Here is a 23,959-nt window from a genome sequence, read left to right on the forward strand (position 1 = left end):
AAGCAGCACTGTAATACACAAATAAAAGGATCTGTCATTGCTCAAGGGAGAATTGAGTGTGATGGAGAAAGATGTCGATTTCCTTTCTTGTCTCTCTAATAGATGTCCTATGTGATATTGACCTGGCTACCAAAGCCAGAGTCTTCTGATTGCTGTTGATGACATTGGGGAAAAGGTTTAGAGACCCCCTGAGCCCACACAAATTGATATGAAGTTAGCTGGAGCCATTCTTCAAAAATACAAAGTGCAAAAGAAAAAAGAGGTTTTTCTGAAAAAAACCAACACAAAATTTCATAAACTATATATTTAGAATTGGTGGTAGGTCTTAACACTTTTGGCCTTTGGATTTCTGTACCTTGGTCTTCCATGAGAGAACTTCTGATAGGTAGATTTTTATTGCTTCACTACAGCAGAATTAACAATGTCCACAGAATTGTTTCATTGCAAGCAACAGATAACTGCTGATCCGGATTTCAAACGCTGCCCTGAAACTGTTGAGCTGAGAGATATATGTGTTTTTAATTTTAAGAAAAATTGAAACTATAGTCACCTAAAGAGAAATTTTTTTTTGTTTCATCAGCTGCTCCTCCTCAGATTACTCAGTTCCCAGAAGACAGAAAAGTCCGTGCGGGTGAATCAGTGGAACTGTTTGCCAAGGTGGCAGGAACAGCACCCATAACTTGCACCTGGATGAAATTCCGTAAGCAGGTAAATTGTTTTCTGGTCTGTTTTAAGAATCATTGAAAAAGTAGAGCTTGAAAGGAACTCTAATGACCCATCTTGTCTATCTCCCTTCCCCAAGAACTGGCAAAGTCCATGTCATTCCTGCCAGATATTTTCGTTACCTCTGCTGAAAACATTGCAATGATGAAGATTTCACAACCTCCATTAGCAACCTATTGCAGTGCTTAAGTATCCATAGAGTTAGAAATTTTTTCCTAATGTCAAACCCAAATCTTTCTTGCTGCAGTTTAAACCCGTTGCTGCCTGTCCCCTCCTATAACAAATGACTGTTCCTTTGAGAAAAGCCTTAGACCATGTAATTAAAGGATAAGTGATGTGAAAGATATCAGGTATCTGAAAAGCATCTGTCACAGGAAATGTTTCTTTCCTTCAAAAATAACCTCTTCTTCATTGATGCTTGGTCTAAAGGGGCAAAACGCCATACAAGAAGCTTGAGTGAAATGCCTTACAACACAAATGTCACCATGCAGCTATTATGCTGCCGTGAGTGCCCTCACCCCCTAGGTTTAAAGTTCCTTCTACTTGAATTAATTTCCTTGAACTATATTACATGTGTCCATAAGGGCAGTTTTTAAATAAAGCTGCTTTAGCAAATAATAAAACCACTTTATATCAACCCAACATGCAAGTGCAAACTGGAAGATGATGTGCCATGTTAGGATAGAACAAATATAAATATGTACTGTAGCTACTATTCTGTTTATTTCATTCTCAACTTATTATGCTCTCTATAGAACGTAAATAAAAACATCGCCTCCTACAAGGAAGTTTTTACTCTAAATCCAGATGTGTCAGCATTTAATTGAAAGAATTCAAAACAGTTTGCTAGTGCAAAGGGTATTGCAGTGTCCATATTTGCTAACCGCAAATAACCTCTTACTTTAGGGGAAAGAATGTTTTTTTTCGCGAACTCCTATATTTTCTTAAAATTCTTTAGTTTCAAGACTGGAGTTAAAAAGTGGCCTACTCGTTCTACAAAAATAGGTCTCAAGCTCCAGTGACATTCAAGGTCCTGTTTTGCTGAGCTCTGTCTTAACATGTGGGTAAAATGTACCCCTCAAAAGTGAGTTTCTGGTTTGTGCAGAATTCCGAGTTCATTGTTGAATACAACAATCCAATTTACATAGATTACAAGGCCATTTTTACACACGACATCTATGTGATAACAGAGACCAGCAGCTCATAATACCCATATCAGATCCATGATGTGTGATTCTATACCCTTTTTCCTTTGTAAAATGTTATTTTTACCATCTTTATGCTTTCGTCTTTAGTTATTCTCTATGAGATAATCTAAAGATTTACAAAGTCAGACATTAAAATGATATATAAATTTTTAAATGGTTCATTATGGCAGGTGAATGAGAAAAGAAAAAACTTCAGGAAGGTTAATAAACACTGTAGGACGATGAGTGAGGGTAGCAGTCTTTCATTTATTAAATTAAATGGGAAGCCAGCTATGTACCATGCTGCACCATTATTTTGCTTTCTTTTTCACTTATACTTCACCACATTGTTTTATTCTTGGATTTCTTCCTTTTCTATAAATGTGGTTGATTTCAACTCTGTTCCATTCCCAGTCTGAAAAGTGAAAATCACCCAAGTGTTCTTAGAATTTTCCTGGGGGCTATTTGTAGTAGTTGAGCAAATCTGGTAAGTGCTGAATTGTGATTTCACCCGCTATATGCTGCGGTGCACAAGAGGGATTTGTCCTCTCCGTGTTCCTTCCTCACGTTCCCTCAGGTTCAAGAGAGCCACAGTGGCCTCTCACAGCTATATTATGGACAAATATCTTTTGCTTGGAGAAATGGAATGTTACAAAGTTGAGACCCATACTGTTGTACGTGATGGCAGTCTAATGGAGGGATGCTGGAACCGTGCTCAGCTAGAAAGGGGAAAGCCTTTGAAAGCCTCTTAACAAAGAGGCTTTCAAATACTCATTCTTCAGACATTGCTCTACATTTGCTTTATACAGGATAATATGCAAAAAAAAAAAATTAAATAAAACAATCAAATAACTTAAGAAGATTGAAATGAAAAACTAGTACTTTAAAAAATATCTGGACTGGACAGTGACATTGTAATAAAGACTATAAGCAAGTTCAGTAGGGCTATACTGTATTTTATTTTGAAAATTTTTTTGGCATTTAACATTGCCAGTTGTTGGAGCTTCTTAACTATGACCAGTGCCTTTCTTTTGTGAACACAGGGATCCAGCTTCCTGTTCCCTACAGCCATTGCAAGCCACTGAGCATCCTTTCAGGGCTTTCCCTGCATAACACAGATCTAGTTCTACTAGACTAATTTTTTTATTACTATTACCCTTTGACTAATTCTAATGAAGCCAAACATATAAGCCAGTGTAAAATCTCAAAAGAACCAAATATGGGAGCAGGGAGGAACAACTTTCATTATAATTTAAACTGGAATCCTACATAATCCCATTTGCTAACTTTCTATTTGAGTTACTGTAGAAGCATCTTTCTCAGGTTACTTTTGAGCATATAGCAATGCATGTGTTCTATCTCTGTTGGGGAGAAAGCAGGGCAAGTCCTGCTCTTAGCCTTGTACTTTCTTATTCTCTGAATATATGAGACAAGATAAGGCAAACTAAATAGCCTTAATTTTTAATGAAATTCTGAGAATGAGTTGGAAGAGTCACTTATCTAAGAAGGAAGTGGTGGGAGGAAGAAGGGCATTGACATTATGTTGTCTGTTTCATAAGAACACAGTGTACAGCTTCTATAATTGCAGTGCAGCATTATGAGGTTTTTAAATAATCTGTCATGTCTCAAGCTAATACTGATTAAAATCTAAGCCTCCTTGGCCTTTTATGCTATGATAGCTTTGTTTCAATTAAAAACTAATTCATAATATGCCTATGGTATTCAGCTGAGATTTTGATTTTTGCCTCTCCAGAAAATAAAAATGCTATAGGAAAGCTAAATTTGCTCTTTGTATGTCTCTCTGCACAGCTGTAGCATTACGTCTCCATTTCAGACAACATCATCATCAATTGTTCAAACCCAGGAAGCTGTTACTCTGATTTATGTGGAAGTACAGAATCAGGCTGGTTAAGACAAGAGGGTAAAAGTCACAACTATGGGTGATTTGCACATTGGGCCTGTGAATGGGAATGGCAAATGAATAGGGAATTTAGAGCTAAACCCTTGTTCCGCTGTGGTCTCTGTGAGATATGTGAGACCAAACTTTGATCTTTTGCCAATTACACAGTTTGCACTTTCAGCCTGTCAAAGAAGAGTTGGAAAGTGAAACTCCTGTTCCTCCGTGGAGTCCCAGCAACACCAATGCTCCCTGTTGCCTTTGCAGGACTGGAACCATTATAACTTTCCATTGCATTTCTAGATGTTTTGTGTTGACTACACTCTTTACCAGCTGCATATATTCACTGCCGTAATAGTTATCTGCAGATAACGCTCAATATGATAACTTCATATTGTAATTTGAGCTCTTTCAGATATGATGAAATTTATCCCATAAAATCTTTTATTTTTCTTTTGAATTTGGCAGATTGAAGAAAATGAATATATTAAAATTGAGAATGCTGAAAACAGCAGCAAGCTAACAATATCGTCAACAAAGCAGGAACACTGTGGATGTTACACCCTAGTCGTAGAGAACAAACTTGGCAGCAGACAAGCACAAGTCAACCTTACAGTTGTTGGTAAGTCCATAATAATGTTTTAGGTATATACGTATTCTTTAGTCATCACTCTACAGTTGCTTTATACAGGATAACATGCAAAAAATTAAATAAAACAATCAAATAAGAAGACTGAAATGAAAAACTAGTACTTTAAAAAATATAAGGACTGGACAGTAACATTGTAATAAGGTCGATAAGCAAGTTCAGTAGGGCATACTGCATTTTATTTTTGAAAAATTACTAATTACAGATGGAGGTACAAAGTAGCTCAGTCTTTAAAAAAACAAACACAAGAGAAAAACAGCTCCTGTCTCCATTTTTGGTTAGGTACCATTTCTTTTTCCCATTTAACGTTTGCAGCATCCAGATGTTTGCTACACTGCAAATTTTAAAACTGTTGGTTCAGGAAGGAATGAGGTGGTTTCTATTACACTGTAAATTTGAAAACATCCTATTGCTTGGGGGAGGGAGATTTTATCCTTTTAATTGAAATTACTACCATTGTCTACTGGTTTATAGTGACAGAAAGCAGGGAATAAGGACAGTCTATTTTGAATATGGAGCCCTTCGCATATGAGCTTTTACACAGATGTATTTTAAAGCTTCAAACAGCCTTGCCAGATGACACGTTCAGGCCATGAAGTTTGTTGTAGCAGGCTGTGGACAACTGCAAATAGTTGTAGACTGGTAGACAGTTGCAGTATGTTTGCAGATAAAACTGCAGCCTAGATCTAGACCCTCCAGCTTGAGCATCAGACAAAACCTAGAGCTGTGACATCTAGCTCTGGAAGGGCTAATGAACCCACCTTGGTGTGGATACACAGTAAATGGTTTCCAGGGAAGTCTAGGAAAGTTCTACAAGCAAAGAGGTGATTTGATTAAAACATTAGTCTGTGGGATAGGTCTGTTTCTAGGCTCTGTTATCTATGGACTGCTGAGGGATTTTGACAGAAGACGGGGGAGGGCAGCGCTTGCCCAGGCATTTGGATGAATTCTAGTTCAACCAGCAAGGCTGCATCCTAATCACACACTTGTAACTGCATTGGCTCTGCTCTCCTAACAGATATGTGGGCTAGCGAGCAAGTAAAGAAATACACGTATACGGCCAAAGATGAAAATCTGACTCCAATGTAATCAGTGGCAAAATACCATTAAATCAAGTTGGCCTGGAAATTGATTCCAGCAATCCAGTGAATAACATACAAATTTTAATGAGCAGAATCACACTTTCAAGTACAATACCCACTGCTAAAGAGTGAATGTCCCTCAGTTGCATACTGCTGTACGTATTGTCAATAGAGGCCTCCTGACTATTTAAATGAACTTCTTTCATCTAATCTGTGGCTATTGTTGCAGTTAAGAGATAACTGAATGAATAAGTATAAATATCGAGTACATTCCAGCAACTTGCCAGAGAATTCAAGAATAGAAGAAAATAGAATAAGTATTTTTCACACGATGCATTTACATATTGTACTGCCCCTTCCAACAGGGGGTTGTGCAGGTCAGAAATATATAGCTAGATTAAAAATAAACACCATGAAAAATTGGTCCTCAAATAATCATCATATACATTGTGCTGGGTACAGCTTTTGGCTCCAAAGGCCCAACACAGCTGATTAGCAGCTAGAAGAACAGCAAGAGATTAATCACTCTTTATAGTTCCCTTTTTTTCACTCTTTCATAGGCAACTGCTGCAGGCTGCTAACTGTAGCAGGTTACTGGGCAAGATGGATTTTTTTTTTAGCTGAACTAGGCCAACAATTCCTATTATCTTGTCATGGTGTGAGCCTTGACTCATTATTATATAAGTCGCTGGTTTATATCCTTTGGAGTTAGTTGGTTTGAAAGTCTTTGAATTCTATAACCTTATAAAGCTACATCTCAGCCTCCTGCTTTGCCCTTCCATAAGAAATGTGCCAGAGAACAGTGGGATTCCCAGAGATGCTTTTGGGACAGTTGGGTGAAGAATCCTTACAATGTGCTAGAGTTTGCCATGCATTTTAGCTGATGACAAGCCATCTGTTTCCAACTGAAAAGAATAAATTCCCTCTTGTAAGATTGCCAAGCTCTTCAGTGAGACATCTCGCTGATGTCAGCACTGCCAAAGGCATGACAAAGCCTCAAGATTCCTATTTTGCTACACATGCATTTTAAGGCCAGATTCTTCCACCTGGATATTCAAAAATGTGGGAAAAGGGAGGAAAAATATCTTCCTTCTAGGAAGCGGGTTAGACTCTCACTACTGAGATAAAATCTTTCACCCTGATTGCACTTTCAAAGGTGTTAAATGTTCATGCAAGTTGGAAGGTAATTTTCCCCAAAGCCTGCTCCAGTCAAAACAGGGAAACTGTACTTCTCTAAATATGCAAAATGTGTGACCTCTTAGTCTACCAAAGCTCATCTTTAGTCTTAAATTCCCACTTGTCCATTCTCTGTGCTCCATCCAAAGTAGTGGGAAGAAACTTGCCCTCCCTGCCCTCACCCCACGTTCATAACAAGCGTTTGTAGAGTAAGCCCTGGTGCTAAAGATCAGCTCTGTTTGCCTCAGCTATTTATAAGGCTCTAAACTCTGTGTGGGCTGCCTCCCCATGAGTTTACCAATAAAAGGCACATCTATGTGTATGCTTTGTGCTCAAAACACTGCTGACTGACCACAGTCTACAACTGATCCTTGAATGTATTGAGGGAAACTACAAATAGAGACCATCTGCTCTCTGGAGGAGTGTGTCTGACCCAACCTAGAGCTATGTTTCTCAAAGAGATAGCTAACAAGCTTGTCTGTTCTGAATTTTATCAAATCAAAGGCATTTTTTAAAATATAAAATGAAATAAATAAGGAAATAAAGTCGCCTTACAGCCATGTCGGTTGCAAAGTCTTCATGCTGATGGGCAAGCTTCTCATGTGAAAGACTCCAATAAGCATTTCCCGAATTAAATTTGGACTATAACACATGCCAGGGAGCAGGTGTCCCAGAAAAGTTGTGCAGTCTCCATCCTTGGAGGTATTCAAGTTCAGACTGGATAAGCATCTGAACAATCTGGTCTGACCTTATAGCTGATCCTGCTTTAAGCAGAAGGTCTAAAGACCTTCCTAAGGATATTTAAGATCTTGGGTTTATGCTTTCAGTTCTCAAAGACCTTTCTTCACAAAAAATAACATTATTTGCCTTCCTCCAACCAGAGGACAGAGGACTGAGCTTATTTGCCAGGATTCAAATCAGAAATGATCCTGCTATGATATAAACCCTGAGTCCTCAACTGTAAACTGGGTATGATTATTATAAATTATTTTTAATAATGACTTTCAGGGAAAAAAATTTACCCTGCATTCCTTTGAATTTGTCTCCTAAAGTCTTAAATTTAACTGCTCACACTGTCAGGCTCAGACTTCAACTGCAAGCTTAACTTAACTGAGATGGGGCTCTGACACTTAAAGAGTTTGAATAGAATCATAGAATCATAGAATGGTTAGAGCTGGAAGGGACCTTAAAAATCATCTAGTTCCAACGCCCCTGCCATGGGCAGGGACACCTTCCACTGGACCAGGTTGCCCAAAGCCCCATCCAGCCTGGCCTTGAACAACTCCAGGGATGGGGCATCCACAACTTCTCTGGGCAGCCTGTTCCAGTGTCTCACCACCTACAGGGTAAAGAATTTCTCCCTAAAATCTAATCTAAATCTGAGCCACAAGGAGTGAGTCTTGAGTTCCACATTGATTCATTGTGTAACTTTGTCTGTATAAGCACTAATAATACTGGGAGACCTGCAGCAGAAGTGAGATATCCAAGTTAAGCATTGTCATCTTTTAAAGGGTTGACTGATCCCAAAACGTCCATGTGAGCTTTTCTCTATTGTTATGATTAGCTCTCTTAAATAAGCAATTTCATTAGCTGAATGATCTCTCTAGAGAGATTTTGCAACATGTTTCTGCTCCGAAACCAAAGTGGCCTGATGTGGGACTGAGCTAATGACTACCACAGATTAAAGTGGACTTCTGTTGCCGAAGCTATATTAAATGAGCCACTGATGAACTTAGTGTAAGACAGAACTGATTTAGACAAAGTAGAGCACTCACTCTACGGTGATAGCAAGGAATATTCATTCCTTTCATACCATTTATCAGATGTATATGGGTAAATTTATCAAATTTCTGGTTTTAAACATTTTAGTTGTGTGACAGGAATACCCCAATCTGTAACCACTTTTGAAAAAGGGACTTGGTTTTCATACTGGCTAAAGCTGGATACTATGACAAAAAGTCAAAAGAATAACAGAGTATTCAACAAGGAGAATTTGGCACTAGAGAAGCAGACTGTTCTGCAGCTATGCCACAAGCTTCCTTCATGACTTTGGGCAAACTGCTTCATGCTTCCATGCCTAGTATACAGGGGTTTTATGATGATACTTTGGATATTAGTGACACCTTTTACTTTTGTTAATACAGAAGTAAAAACACATGGGAGTTGATTTTGGTCCACTTTGTCTTTTATAAATCCTTTAGATTTGTGGTATTGTATAAAATAATTTATCGTGGTGACTAGTGAGCTATATGATAGATATATGCAGAAGAATAAGAGCGATATTATAACCTGAGAGGCCTAAAGGTAATTGTTATGGTGGTTTTATTACTCTAAGCATTTGTGCACATACAGCATACTGTGTCCTCATGCACTGTTGGACAGTGATAAACCAAGTACTTAAGGACACATATATAAGCATGTTGCACACATGCATGCAAGTAGAATCATAGAATGGTTTGGGTTGGAAGGGACCTCGAAGATCATCTAGTTCCAACCCCCCTGCCATAGGCCACCAGACCAGGTTGCTCAAAGTCCCATCCAGCCCGGCCTTAAACACCTCCAGGGATGGAGCTTCCACAACTTCTCTGGGCAACCTGTTCCAGTGTCTCACCACCCTCACAGTGAAAAAGTAGTATAACATGAATTCACCAAATAATACCTGCTCCTCTGCATGAGGCTACAATTCCATACCTGAGTTGGGACAGAGAAGTTAGTTTGCCTGAGGAACCTGTTACTTCTATGCCTTTAGCAGAATCTGTATGAGTAGAGTCTTTCCAAGCAAAAATGAGAGAATACAAGTTTAGCTTGAGAATAAGACCTGATCATCACTAACACCAATAGTCATTGAATATAATGGTAGAATTATTCATTTCTTATATGAAGGTCCTGGTTCGACAAGTGACACATATGCATGCTATATCAGCATTAGTTCTTTGCCCTGAAACTCTGTTAAAAGGCAATGTGGAACCAACAGTTCACAGTGGCACTATCAGCATTTTTTGTGAGTGCCTGAGAAGTCTGGGTCAGTGCTAGGCACCAGACTGAGTGAATCGAAAACTGTGGTTCTCTCTCTGGAAAAGCAAGTGCAGACAACTGTAAGCAGATAGTAAAGCAGAACAAGCATAGACGCTTCTACAGAAAACACTGCAGCTCAGAAGTGCTAACATGAACGCCTCTGAAACTTCATCTTCTTTTAAGAAGCATCAGATTATATCTTGCAGTATCCATGTGATTCTCTGTTTACAGTTGGGGTCAAGAATGCAGTGAATTTCCTAAGAATATGTGGGTGGACTCGGTCTCTAACCTTTAGTCATTTAAATTCCTCTGGATTGCTGGAGGATTTTTGTCACCAATTTTATGGTTAAAGGGCAACTAGACTGGTGGTTAAGAAAGAGAGGTCTCAAAGTTGCTGGTGTTGTTGCTGCTGTTGTAGTTCAACAGTTTTGTAACCTCCCCTGTCAGCCTCCCCACTAATGCTTGGTGACAAAACTCTGCAGCTGTATCAAAACTAAATTCTCACAGCAATATAACAATGTATAGAGGAAAACTAGCTGACGTTGCCCTCTCCATCAGTGCCGGTACACTAATCCAGATTTATTCCTTGAAGGGCCATCTAGTTTCAATGTCATTTCTGTTAGGAGAAATACCATTAGAACTCCCTGCTCAGTTATTTTCCCTCATACGTACTCTCACCTTTCTTCTGATGAAGAAAAGGAAATATCATGACAGTATTTCTCACAACAAAATTCCTGTATTTTACCTGCTGTTAAAAGCTAGGAATGCCTTAGTTACTAAGAAATGATTCATCACAACTCCTGCACACAAACATGGGGTTCCTAGGACCCAAGTGACCCGGTGGAGACTTGGAATCTGCTGATAGTGTTACTGGGGAAAGTCCTAAAATTTATTCTGCCTCTTCGTGGACAGGTATCGGAGCTCTAATTCAATCAGTTATCAAACCAGATGCCTAACGTGAAGCAGATGAGTAATCCGAATAGCTTGTTGACTCAGGCACAGGAGCAGATGAAAAAGGGTTTAGAAAAAGGGCTCCTGAGAATGCATTATATATTTGTTTGTTCCATTAGCCTGTGGCAGAAGAAGATGTTCTTGTGCTGAGGGCATTTGCGTGGGAGTGGTGAGCTCTGGTTTCGTTCCAGCTCTATTCTCCTGCGTGTCCTTGGGCAAGGTCATTTTACTCTTTTATGCCTCAGTTACCCCAACTGGCAAAGTGGGAACACCTGCATAAAGTGGTCCTCTGGGCCTCCAGGATTTGTGAGCTACTTTATTCACAGGTCTCAAAAGGGCAGTTTTTAAATAACTTCATTTTATGTCAGAGTTGTTGGGAGGGGCAATATGGTGAGGGGTCACACTTGGAGGAAGCTAGCAGCAGTCCTCAGTGTGTATTACAGGGGAGGGGTGAATTTCAAACTCTGGTCCCCTGAGCTAACTTAACCTTGTCCATGTGGTCCTCGGCGCTGCTGGGGAGGCTGTTTCATTAGGAGAAAAGTTCTGTTCATTTCAACTTCTCTGGTGTTGTTTCTTTTCTAGTTTAATGTTATGCTAAATCTATGGTACACTAACATCCAGAAGGGTGCTAATGGGTGTTACAGGGTGTTAAGGGGTAATAATATCTCTACTTATAGCACTCCTCTCCCTTGGAAAAAAAGCTGCAGGGCATAGTTTTCCGAGCAAAGCAGAGAGGTCTGCCATGACCCCGAACCCTGTCAGCAATAATGCAGAGTTCAGTTATGACCTTTTATGGTTTCGCTTTTCTCCTGCTGATGAATTTCAAATGAAGGCTTTGCCAGTGCTGTCGGCATGGACAGTGTTCAACTGGCTTTTGCAGCATATTAAATACCTTCTCTGGCTAAACAGCTTGTGGAATGGAATTAAATTGTTTCTCTCTGTCTGTTCTTTATCTGCCAGACAAATATCACAATAGCTAATAATAGTATTATACAGTAATATGATAACTGGATTTAGAAAGAAACCAAACCAATTTTGAGAACAGATAAAGAAAACTGCTTCAGAGATGTTGCTTCAGTGCTGTCTCTGTTTGTAAAAGAAAAATAACTTTTTTCAGAGGCTATGGTTATCCTGTTCTCAGTTTTCGGAGGCTTTCTACTGGAACAGCATTGCTGCTTAAGAAACCACCAGAGCCCGGCAAGCTCTTAATGTGCAGCAAGCCCTAGTGCCTTGCTTTGGCTCAGCGTGACCCTCACATCAAGGAGCAGAATTATTTCCATTTCCCTGCACTCAGAGTTAGATAAGGAGATTGCTGCCTTTTTTGGTCTCCTGGAATGGTGTTTGTGTTCTGCGGACTCTGTAAACTGAGCCATGTGGAGAAGGCAGTGAGATCTGCATAGCACAGAGCACGGTTTCATGTTATGTGGGTGTCCTGTACAAGCTGTGGGTTCACAACCTATGCAGAAAGAGCGAAAGGCCCGTTCCTTATCAGGAGGAATTTTGGGTTACATACCACTAAAAAAAAAAAGGCAAAGACCTCAAGTCAAATTTGTCTCATAAATAGCAATGATTTAAAGGCTGAGCATGCTTATGCTTTATGCTTCTCAGAGTGTATAAATACAAATTAATTAAAGGTTACTCCAAGCTGTATTTCAAAACCTGTTTGCCAAGATATTTCTGAGAATTTGTCTGAGGAAGGAGTGCAGCTGAATCCAACTTGGGAGTAAATAAGAAGCGCACGCTTCAACCCTGGTATGGTCTTAAATGTGGTTTATACATTTCGTGTGAGGCCAGCTCGTGACCTTACCATCTGCCCTAAGGAACACATACTACAAACAATAAACTGGAATCTGACCTCCTTGGTCTGCGGTAGTGGTAATTTATGTCTCCCTTTGTCGGGAAGTGTTTTTTTTTTTTCAATCTGTGCCCAGTTTGCTGGAGCACAAAGGGAGGAAAGCAGTAGAGCCCCCCTTCACATCACCTCCACGCCCCTCTTACGCCCCTATGCATGGCATATAGCACGAATGAGTTGCTACTGCTGTTTCCTCTGTGCCACTAGAGTCAGTGCAGTCTGTGCTGCTGTGCAGAACCGTCCCTGAGGCGGGCTGGAGGCCAAATTAGCTGCTTGTCCATCTCCTTTGCCTGCCGCTAGACTTTGGGAGCCAGCTCGGGGCAACCTTACTAATGTTCCTAAAGAGATCGGGTAGGGAGCTTTGTGCTTGAGTCCCCCTTAGCATTTAACTGCCCAACCTCCAACTATCTTGTTAGCCTCTGCAGTCATACTATTAGGCAAATGAAGTGATCACGCATCCTAGTAAAAGAGGTGTAAGTGCTATCTGCTACAAAGGAGGTGAAGTTTGTAGGATTCTGACCAAGTTCAACAGGACCGTGTGGATACAGCAATTTGACTGTGACAATCTAGAATATCATAAAGTGTAGCTAAGTCTTAATTTTGGTGTTATATGCAAGCTGTAAGTTAGCCAAGACTGGAGTACCCCTAGTGTTGTATAGTTAAGACATCTCATAGTAGAGAATATATAACTTTTCTTTTGTTGCATATAATAGCGAAACTGAAGTTAGAGCTTGATATTTTAAATTAATTACTTCCCCTATAGAAATGTTCACAAAGTGTGAACATGTGTGTATTTTTGGATGCACTCCCTTCCTTCTAGTTCACATGTTGGCTTGTGGCTATGGTTTGGTCCAGAACAGGAACAAAATTGTGGTCCAATGAAGCCTATGTAAAGCCCTCATAAGCCTAAGTAAGAGGTATGTTTGTGTAGGTAAGAGACTGCACATGACACGCACATGAAACCTTGAAGATGGGCAGGTCAAGGACATTCATGATACACTAAACACTAAAACAGAAGAACAAAATAGAGAATTGTGCTTGACTTCCACACCCTTCCTCACTCAACCCACTGGAATATTTTTATTGGAAGCCGTTAATTGTGCTGATAGAGATTTTGTATTTCAGAAGGGAATGCAGTTTGGCAAAATATCGTAGCTTTCAATACAGACAGATGAGTAAAGGGTAACCTTTAAAATCCCCATAGAATAAACTGCTGAGAAACAAAACAGACACATGGAGAGACCATCTGCAAATTCTCTGAATGTGCAGAGCTGTAGAGTACCATCCAGTCTGATATCAAATAAATTTTAAGCATGGTAAAATGGTACATATACATCTGTCACATTAAGAAAAAGCAAAGATTAGGCTTTCAGTCTTGTTTATGATCTCCCATAGCAGCTACTGACCCAGTATTTATACATTGAGCAAATCTGCAAGCAGCGGCACATGGTAGACTTCAAACAAAAACATGCATCTTTCTGGCTCAAGGGAGTCCAACCAGGGTTGCAGGTTTTTGTCTTTGCCTACTGGGAAAAATTTATTAGGAAAGTAGAAATATTCCCAGGGCTGGTAGATATTATACTAAAGCCATGTAGCATTTTCTTTACCGCTGATGTCCCCTTGGCCATGAATGTTTTCTCTCCAGCGTTCACATACCTAAGCCTTGCTTCTGTAAACTATGCTGGCCAAATGGATTGCACTTATCTAGGTGAGTCATGGAAAGAGAGGTCACTAAGGTAACTGTGGCCTAGGCAACTGATAAATTATGCCCAGAGTTTCATCTGGAAACAGAAGTGTGTTGAAAGTCAGCAAAGAGAGACTGTATTTTCATGTCCTGCATGGGCAGCAGGCTACTGTGCTCTGCAAGGACTGAAGCATATGCATTCTTTCCTCCTTCAATGTAAAATTCAGTGCAGCACATTAAAGCAAGCTAACTGTTTTTAAAAAAAAAAAAAAAAACAAAACAACAAACAAACACATACCATCCTCATTGAACTGTGTGCATAGCAGATGTCAGAGAATCTGCACCACTTTGACAAACCCAAACAGATGCCTCTGTAAGGTAATAGACTACTGGCTTAGCTTTTCTTCAAAGTATTTTCTTCTTGCTATCAGCAACTGCTCTGTTCTGTTGGGATTTAGGTTAAGTCAGCTGTAACTTATCCAAATTCTCCTATCCACATCTTGAGATGATGCAATGATGATTATATAGGAAGCAAACAAGACAGAGCTGAATATTCTCCTAAAGTACAGATTTTGAAGAGGACAGAGGTAGCATCATTCCCTACAAGGTCTGCATGGATAATTAGTTGTAGTGAAAAGAAGGTGGCTGTCACTGCTGTTTCACTAAAATCATACAATCCACGTGTGCCACACAACCAGCTCTCTGGTGGCTGCTGTAGCACTGTACAAGGGTTCTGTTATTGTGAATGGTGCGAGCATTGAATTCACATTTCTTGCAGCTCTGGGGAGGCAGGGGCAGCATTGTAGAGGGAAGAGGGGTGCTGCTGTTCAGGCACCAGGAGGTCAAGATTCAGTTCTTACCTTTGCTACAATATCTCTTTCTAATCTTGGACAAATCATGTAACTTCTTTGTGATTCAGTTCGTGATATCTACACTATAAATTCATGCTTGTTTAAATACTCCCTTCTATTCTGCCAGAAAATGGGGCAAGTAAAATGTGACAACTAAGCAGGGCAATAAGCCATTCCAGAGGTTAAGGACATCTGGTCTCTGATTTTTGTGTTTAACAAGATATGTACTGTATAATGATGACTCCTAGTGGAATGGTGTTTTAAGTGTTGCCAAAATGAATAAAGATAACCTACGTTCTGGCAGTGTCTTTTTTTTCCGCCTGGGCATTCTCATGCTGAATGCAGCAGCAACCCCTTGGTGCCCATCTCCCTTCCTCCCTCCCAGGCTTCTCCCTCGTACTCAGAAGTTCGATTTATGTATCTTCTAATATGTTTAAGTTGTGCGGGGAGGTGGATTTTCCATCACAGCTGAACTAAATGGAATGGCAAAAGTTTTTTCAGGGAAATCATTGATCATGGAACTTGCACTCTTCCAAATAGTGAACTGATATTTCAGTGTCTTGATCAGATGAGACTACCCCATTTTCCCTCTCTCTAAGTAAAACCAGAGCAGTCAGAAAAGTCCCTCTGTCCAAGAACTAAAGGCATGTTTATGGCAAACTGTGGCTATTTCTGTCTGCTCAGTGATTTTCCTAGGAATGGTAATTTGAGTATGGAGGGATAACTGGTATAGTCTACCACAGTAAAGCTTTAATCAAAGTCAGCGGCAGTTTTCCCCAGCATTTGGATGTTTTTATTGCTGAGAAAGTGGCTGCATTTTTTGGCTTCTTTGGCAGCTCTGCCTTTCTTAAGGGAAAAGTGATAATGTCCGTTAGCAGTTTTAACCAGCAAAATGGAACAGGATTTTTTCTGACTATATCCAGTGTAACCACTGTTGTAGCAGCTCACACTTTCTACCTTTTTCTTTTCATCTTCTGTCATTTTATCCCATCCTTTGATTTCTCATTTAACCTTTGGCCACTGGTACATCCAGATCAACGTCATCATTATTTTGTAGGTTTTGCTAGATTACTTCTGTGAGGATTATTCCCAAGGAAGATATTTGTTCCCTTTAAAGTCTTTTGAAGTGCTTAACTTCCATAATTCTTAATCAGTATTTTTTTTAAAAAGTCAACATTTTTCCGTCTTAGGAAAACATTAATTTCAATAACTATGTAACCATTAAACTTCATTTTGGAAAAGTCATATAACTGCAAGGTTTTTGTATTGTGTTAGAAGTTTGCATAGTTGGTTGCTCATCTGCACACCAGGTTCTGGTGATATTGGCTCTATTCATGCAAATAACGACTGTGGGAGCAAGCCTCCAACTGAGGAAATACAGAAGTTTCTATTTTCCACTTCCCCAACAATTTCCAAAATACACATGAGATTAAAAAAATCTCAATATTTAAATGATTTATTCTAAGTTGACTTCTTTTTTACTAAAAAGTGCACTAGGCTTCCAAAAACTGCACATAGACAAAATCGTCACCCTTCAAGATCTGTGTTTCTATAAAAACAAACTGCTTTTGGTATCCCTGGTACCCGGGTAAAGTCAGATAAGTAGCACATTCTGAGGCTGTGAAAGGTCAGCGGTGCCCCTGAAGTACAGAAGCAGGTGAAGGGAGCTGGAGAAAGAGCATCACAGCTATGGTGACTGTTACAAGGGTAAACCTCTAAGGATGTTCACTGAGGAGTGGTTTGCACTACTGTGGGAGATTTGATTTCAGTACTTGCAAGCGTAGCTGCAACTGGTTTTAGTATGAATAGTTTCTGTAACGATAGCTGTGAAGGGCATTAGGCTTCGGCATGGCTTAGCAAGATGCCCGGGGAACTGAATAGCCCATGCTGAGGCCCATGTGGGACTGGCATCCATGTTAGCTAATTCAGTAAGTCTCTCTGTGCTGCAGTTCTTCCTTTTTGCTGTAGGACAAACCTCTGAAGCAGAGCAATGGCACAGAAAGAAAAGGGCTGTTAGCTAGGGCCAGTAATACCCTAACGGAAGTCCTACCTCCTGCCTTCACAATGTCATCTAATGGGCCTTGCATATATGTTTTTGCAGATAAACCAGACCCACCTGCCGGAACACCTTGCGCATCAGACATACGGAGCTCCTCCCTCACTCTCTCGTGGTACGGTTCCTCTTATGATGGTGGAAGCGCGGTGCAGTCCTACACTGTGGAGATCTGGAACTCAGTGGATAACAAATGGACAGATCTCACTACCTGCCGCAGCACCTCTTTCAATGTGCAGGACCTGCTGGCTGACCGGGAGTACAAATTCCGTGTGCGAGCTGCTAACGTGTATGGCATCAGTGAGCCCAGTCAAGAATCTGAGCTGGTAAAAGTTGGAGAGAAACAAGAAGGTTAGTTTTTAAAAGATTTTAAAAAAGAATCTAAATTCAACTAAACGATATCTTAACAGTTCCCCAGTGAGGTCAGGCAGCTGAACACACTCCTTTGCGTGTGCTTCTGTGCAGTGAATGCTTATGCTGGCTCTAAGTGTGCTGAAGTCCCTTCGCAGACTTCATGTGGGTGTCTGAGCATATAAGTTTTGCATGCATCCGTTGTGGGAACTTGGCTTCAGGGATCCCAAAACCCCGCCTTGTGAAAGCAACCGATAATTGGACTTCTGGCTTGCTGTGCGAGTGCTGGCTGATAGACTTCTGTAGTTCAGCGCACAGGTAATGGGAGATGAAACCTTTCACACATAAGTTACACATTCAGACCGTGCCCAGTTGGAAAATGATGTTTGGTGGCTTACCTGAAACATGTGATGGATTCATTACAGTTTATACTGGACACACCATGAAAAAAGAAGCCATAAACACTATCCCAAATGTGCTTTTGGGAAAAATAAATGTGCTTGCTGCTAGTCAAACACTGAATATGCAGCAGAAACTGAATCAGCCTCTCATACCTAGTTGTCGTTCCTGTGCTTCACATCCCAGCAGGGTAGAGCACCTCAGTCCTGTTGTCCCGAGTACACCAATCTTGCGAATTCAAGGCTATCCTATTTAGCATATTGGTTTTGCAGTGTTATGGGTGCTAGAAATATTTTTTAGGGTTTTTGATTACAGTTGCCCATGCTTGTAAAAATATTTTTCAGTATCTTTTGCCTCTTTTTTTTTTTTTTTTTTTTTTTTTTGCTTAATATCTTCTCAAAGGACTAATGGGAAGAGCTGGAGCATTTTAGAAAATATTCAGAAAATGGCACCAAAATTTTAAGCACACACAAAAATAAGCATTATTTTTAAAAACAGATAACGAATGCATATTTTTGTGCACACCCACATCTGCCTACTGTGCAAGGGTCAATTTGATAGTCATAACACACCAAAAAGTCCAGATCAGGAATAATGTATTTTGCCATTTTTCCTGTCTTTGAGGAGTGGACTATGTGTTGTAACTCTCTGTCCTTACTTATGTATGCAGGGCTTTGGAATTTTAAGGGTCTCACATAATTCTTGCGATGTTATCTTTTATTGCCACAGCAAGACAAAATGATAGCAAAGTGGTGCAGCATCGCACAACTGCGTAAGCCTCTCAACAGACATTTCCAAGCAAAAGTAAATCATATTTCTCTTCAAATGCTAAATTGAATGCATTCTAAGAAATTACTTTCCTCTATTTTAAAGATTTAAAACCTAATCTAAATCAAAATGCAGCTTCTCTTCAAAGAGAGAAAAACAACATTAAAATTGAAAAGGAAGCTAGACAGTATTGGCTCTTCATAACAAAATTCCCTGTGTTTCAATGCCCTCTTTCTTTAGTTGCAGGATGAACACCTTCTAGGGTTAGGGAGCTGACTCTTCCCTTCATTTTTTTTTTTCCTAGAGCAAGCACTACTTGTACTGCCAAAGCAAACAAGCTATTTTTCTTTATAAGACTGAGAGTTTTCTTACATAGATTTAATACAAAAAGGCTAGAAAGAGTATGAATTGTGATCATCATCATTGTGATGCATATAAAAACCAGCAAAAAAAAAGTTGTTTTGATTGAAAAGAAAACGTGTTCTATTTGTGGAAGGGCGGGTTGTCTTGGTGCTCTCACTGCCTGTGCTTCTTGATTTTGATTCTTGATCCTGCAGCTAGTGTGGACAAAGGGCAAGTCATACAAAGCGTGATTTTTCAAGTGTGTAAATATAACTGGTGCTTTAATTAAAGGCAGTGGAAAATGCTTGTGTTCAGCACCTCTCAAAGTCAGGACTTTAAGCTGCCATCTATGTAAACACTTAGCTGCGAAGCGGGATTTTCCACTGCTGCCACAAAGACTGATTACTGATTTTCATACTGAAGTGGCCAGTGCATATTAGCAATCTCAATATAATCTTAGTGAAGAAAGGCATGGCCAACTTTTCACTGTGCATTTAAAGAAAACAGCTACTAAAATAAGGTTGTAAGTCACAACAGATTAAATTAGGCATTGCCATGTTTGAGGAAAATTTGGTACTGTTAACTCATTTCTGAGAAAAGTTTGAGCACAGCTACTCAGCACTTACCAAGCTCAGATATGTTCCGCTTATCTAATTTAGGCTTCCACTGGTGGACCAAAATGTTTCTAGTTCATGGCTTCAATATAGTGTCACTGCAGAACCGGGAACTGGCTTCTTTGTCTAATCAGTATTTGGCAGACATTAACTACTGGCAGCATGGCTGGGATCAGCTCCCTTATGCAGCCCTTAAAAGGGGAGGAAAATGTGATGTGCTCTATGCAAGTGTGGTTTCTAGCTGAGGAAGATCTGAGGACAGCTACCCTTGAGTGGGGAGGGCTCGCTTCCCTCCCTGCTCTTCTGGTAAATCACTGCAAACCAGCTAGTCTGTGCTGGGACATACAAGGGTTGCAAATCCAGAAAAAAAGAGAGAAGGGCTTTAATAACAGATTACACCTACTTGATTGGCTTTGCTACCAGAATACAGACGCAGCATCATGTGTTGGATGTGCAAAGGTGATGCCCATGCATCAGACCAGCTATCTGCTCACCCTGCCCCCTTTCTTTCTGTTGTTTTCTTCTCATCCCCTGAACATAACTCTATACTCTAAAGCACCTAACAGCATCCAGAGTACCACATTAAGGTTTCATAACATAAATATGTTGACACAGCAGGGATAAATCACTTGGTTAGGCTTGCACTCTACGACGGCAAAGTGCAGCTTCAGCAGCTAAAGGGAGACTTGTACAGGTCACTGTGCAACTGCCTTTGCAGTTTCTCAAATTACTGTCATAGCCACAGGTCTTAGGAGCAAGCCCAAGCAGTGTAAGTAATATATAACAACATTCCAGTTACAACCCCTTTCCCCTCATACCTGCAGGCAACAGAGGGAACAACACAGAAACCAGTGCTACTGACAATTCATCCACATGAAAATTAAGAATTAAAATCAAGACACTTTGGCCAGCTTTTACTCTGTCTTATGTCCCTGGGCTTGCCAACATCTCTGCCTGCCTTTGAGTATGCCTGCAGAACTAAAGGTCCATTTGGACCTCAGTGATTTCCAAATTCAGGCATGCTCAGGAAAGTGCATGCTGTCCAAATTTTCTAGTCATCTTGAGTCTGAAAAATTTGTCTGGATGCTTTGGAGGAAATCTTTTCATGTACAAACTTGCTTTACTTTAGTCTTTGCAATCAAAAAAATACATAGAAAATCCAGAAAAGGATTTGTCATCAAACCAGAAATGTTGTTATTGATTTTTATATTTTATTTTCTATTTCACTAAGGTATTCCTAAAGTTATTTATTAGATGACTTTGAGCTGATTCACTATGCTGATTTTTCTAGGAGGCAGGTATGATAGGCAAGTACTGAAAAGCACATGAACTTGATTTATTAACAAATGGTCACCAGATTGTGATTATGTAGTCAATAGTCACACAGAAGTGGTGAAGAGTTTTTAATTATTAAGTTAATGCACAAACTCCCTGACTACTTTTTGCTGCTTAGCCATAGGGTCTACCAGTTGCCCATGGTACTGTGAATAATTTGACTATCTTAAAGAAGTACCATATTCTATATAATAATTTATTCATGTCTTTTTATTTTCATCATAGAACTTAAGGAGGACGAAGTGGAGCTATCTGATGATGGTAAGAAGTTCACATTTTAATCAGGACAAATGCAAATCTGTGTTTTTAATTCATGTTTTATGGAGGTTGTAATCATGGTCCTTATTACTTATTTGTAGAAGGGAAAGAAACAGAGGTCGACTATCGGACAGTTACTATCAACACTGAACAAAAAGTTTCAGATGTCTATAATATTGAAGAAAGACTTGGATCGTAAGTACTGTATTGTGCTTTTGAAGACATGGAGTTTTCAAGGCTACCAGTCAATTATATAGATCACGTGCATTCATTGTTTGACGGTGTCTTGCACTTTCAACATTCCAGCTGGGCTCCTGTGTTGCAGTAAAAATAGATTTTAACATATGTTGGCCTTCACTCCATAAAGATCCTTTATTCCTATTAATCGATAATTTTAAATAGGCACTACACGCATTTCTGGCAAGGAAAATGGAGCCTACAAATGAATAAAGCTAGAGGGTTCGTTAGTTGTTCAGTGTTCTAAAAGCTAGCTGAAAAAAGGTACACATTGTGCACTTGCATTTCCATTATATCCATTAGTGGTAATAAGATTATCCTGCCCACAGACTAGAATCTCTGTTGACAGCAGTCATAATCCCAAGAGCATTAATAGTATTGCTCAGTGAAGGTCAGTGATTAGCCTGGCTGCGTTTCTCAGTCCTCAAACTCGTGGTTATGTGAATTGCATGCCATGATAATCTTTCAGTGATTTGTGCTGCTGGTGGTGCAGAATGCAAGAGGATTCCATATACTGCCATTAACAAATCTTGATAAAGGTATCATAGGTAGAATTGTACATATACGGCAATGTGAAATAATAGTATGGAAAGACTCCAGCATTCTGATTCTGATTTCACCCATATCCTGTACCTGAGATGTCTCCTATCTGCTGCCTCTTCAGAGGTGTATGACCTATAGAAAACTGTGTGCAGAAAAACTTGAGTCACATGAATTAAAGCCTGGTAGGAGTTCATTTTTTGAACCCTCTTATATAAAACTTGCTAATTGGAATAGTGGGATGTCTCTAAATGCAGTATTCATTCAAAAGTTCTTGCAGATTACTCTGCACAAAATCAGTACAGAACATTACTTGATATGAAGACAGTCTTATTTCAGAATGGAGTGGTTGTGCTGGAATATTTAGTAAAATGTTACTATTCATGATGGCCCATACATTGCAAAAACATTTTATGGAAATAGTTATATATTTTCAGGGGGAAATTTGGACAAGTCTTTAGGCTTGTTGAAAAGAAGACTGGAAAAGTTTGGGCAGGAAAATTTTTCAAAGCATATTCTGCTAAGGAAAAAGAAAACATAAGGGATGAAATCAGCATCATGAACTGTCTACATCATCCAAAACTTGTCCAATGTGTAGATGCCTTTGAAGAAAAAGCCAACATCGTTATGGTCTTGGAAATGTAAGTATAAAGCAGATCACACTAACAAAGCTAATAATGCTGAAAATAATTGTGCATACAAAAGTAGCAACTTACCTAGACATGGGACTGTCAAAAACTTTGGCATCTGCAGGGCCTGGATGGTTTTCACATCCTGCAAGTTTTTCCATTATTTATGCAGCTTGTTTAAACCGTGTAAGTGAATCTTTGTTGTATCTCTTAAAAATCAGTGAAGCGTGTTACAGTCTTTATTGTCTAGTTTGTTTGGGTTTTAATCGAGTACATGTGGTGTTTTTCTGCAGCTCACTCTTTTATTGCCAACTTGGGAGGAGAGAGAAAAAAGTTAGCTGCAATTTGGGCATGCATTTAGAACCAAAAACATGTTTAAGAAGGAGAAAAAATATTTTTTCCTTTAGGCAGTTCTAAGCATGCATTGAAGAATTGTGTCAAATTCTCTTAAACACTGACCGGTTGTCTCTTGCAAAGAAATGAATGTTGGTGCTCAACAGATTGTAGGAGAGAAAGATATGCTTGAGAGTGTAGCATCTAAGATACATTCTAACAAAATAGTTGAACTTCCATTAAAAATTCACACAAGCAAATTTATAGCACCCAAGAGGTATTGGGAACACTTCATTTTTCATCAAGTGCTCTATCCAGGTTTTATATTTTTAAGAGACCTTAAAGGATTAGTCTGATGTGTTTTTCCTTCAACAATATAAATACTCTGATTGCAAAACATTTATTTATAATAAAGGAGTGCTGTCCTAAAAATCTCCACAGGTGAACACAGTGAATGTTCTAAATCTAGATCAGTAGATGCAGAAAGATTGGTTACACCTACTGTTTCCCAAAGAAAAACCTAATTAAACATGACTTGATCTGCCCCTAATGTCAATATACAGATTCTCCATGATGGTCCAGGTGTAACAGTTGTAGAAGGGGATTTCTCCTTTGCCTGAAAGACATTGCAGTCTTCATCCAAAGCTATACAATTAAGTAAAGCTGAATTTCAGCACAGCCTGTGGAGCTGTCTTGTTCTTGCTGAGTAAGATAGCAAAACTTATTTTTACGTCCCAGAAACTGCTTGCCATGAGCTACTTACTCCACACCACTGTGAGAAATAGCAGAAAAGCACCATAAAAGCAGTGCTGTAAAGCTTCTCACAGGGCTGTGACTTAAGTATCTTTGTATTTGAAGATAGAAGATATTTACTTCCAGGAAAGAAGAGGTTCAGAGCACGTTCGTGCACCAGAATTCATTATAAGAAAAGAATCTGCACAACATGGGATGGAAAGTAGCGGTCAGACTTCAAAAACAATAAGAACAACCAACGTGGCCAATGTTTGCATCATCCAAGACGCACCTGCTTAGT

At 39.6% G+C, this 23,959-nt stretch overlaps 1 protein-coding gene across 2 annotated transcripts in view; it reads left to right on the top strand.

The window, feature by feature from the left end:
* MYLK (myosin light chain kinase) overlaps window positions 1–23,959 on the top strand; it is a gene marked incomplete at its 5' end in the record, with an annotated part of 160,661 nt that overhangs the window by 111,483 nt on the left and 25,219 nt on the right. For both annotated transcript variants that reach the window (XM_082483392.1, XM_082483393.1), the window contains 6 exons: window positions 581–708; window positions 4,276–4,429; window positions 17,169–17,471; window positions 21,155–21,190; window positions 21,289–21,382; window positions 22,402–22,605. In XM_082483392.1, the coding sequence (XP_082339518.1) occupies window positions 581–708; window positions 4,276–4,429; window positions 17,169–17,471; window positions 21,155–21,190; window positions 21,289–21,382; window positions 22,402–22,605 (919 nt within the window). The remainder of the gene's footprint in view (window positions 1–580; window positions 709–4,275; window positions 4,430–17,168; window positions 17,472–21,154; window positions 21,191–21,288; window positions 21,383–22,401; window positions 22,606–23,959) is intronic.

Source organism: Vanellus vanellus, assembly GCF_965231255.1.
Source record: "Vanellus vanellus genome assembly, chromosome: 5".
Classification (NCBI taxonomy): domain Eukaryota; kingdom Metazoa; phylum Chordata; class Aves; order Charadriiformes; family Charadriidae; genus Vanellus; species Vanellus vanellus.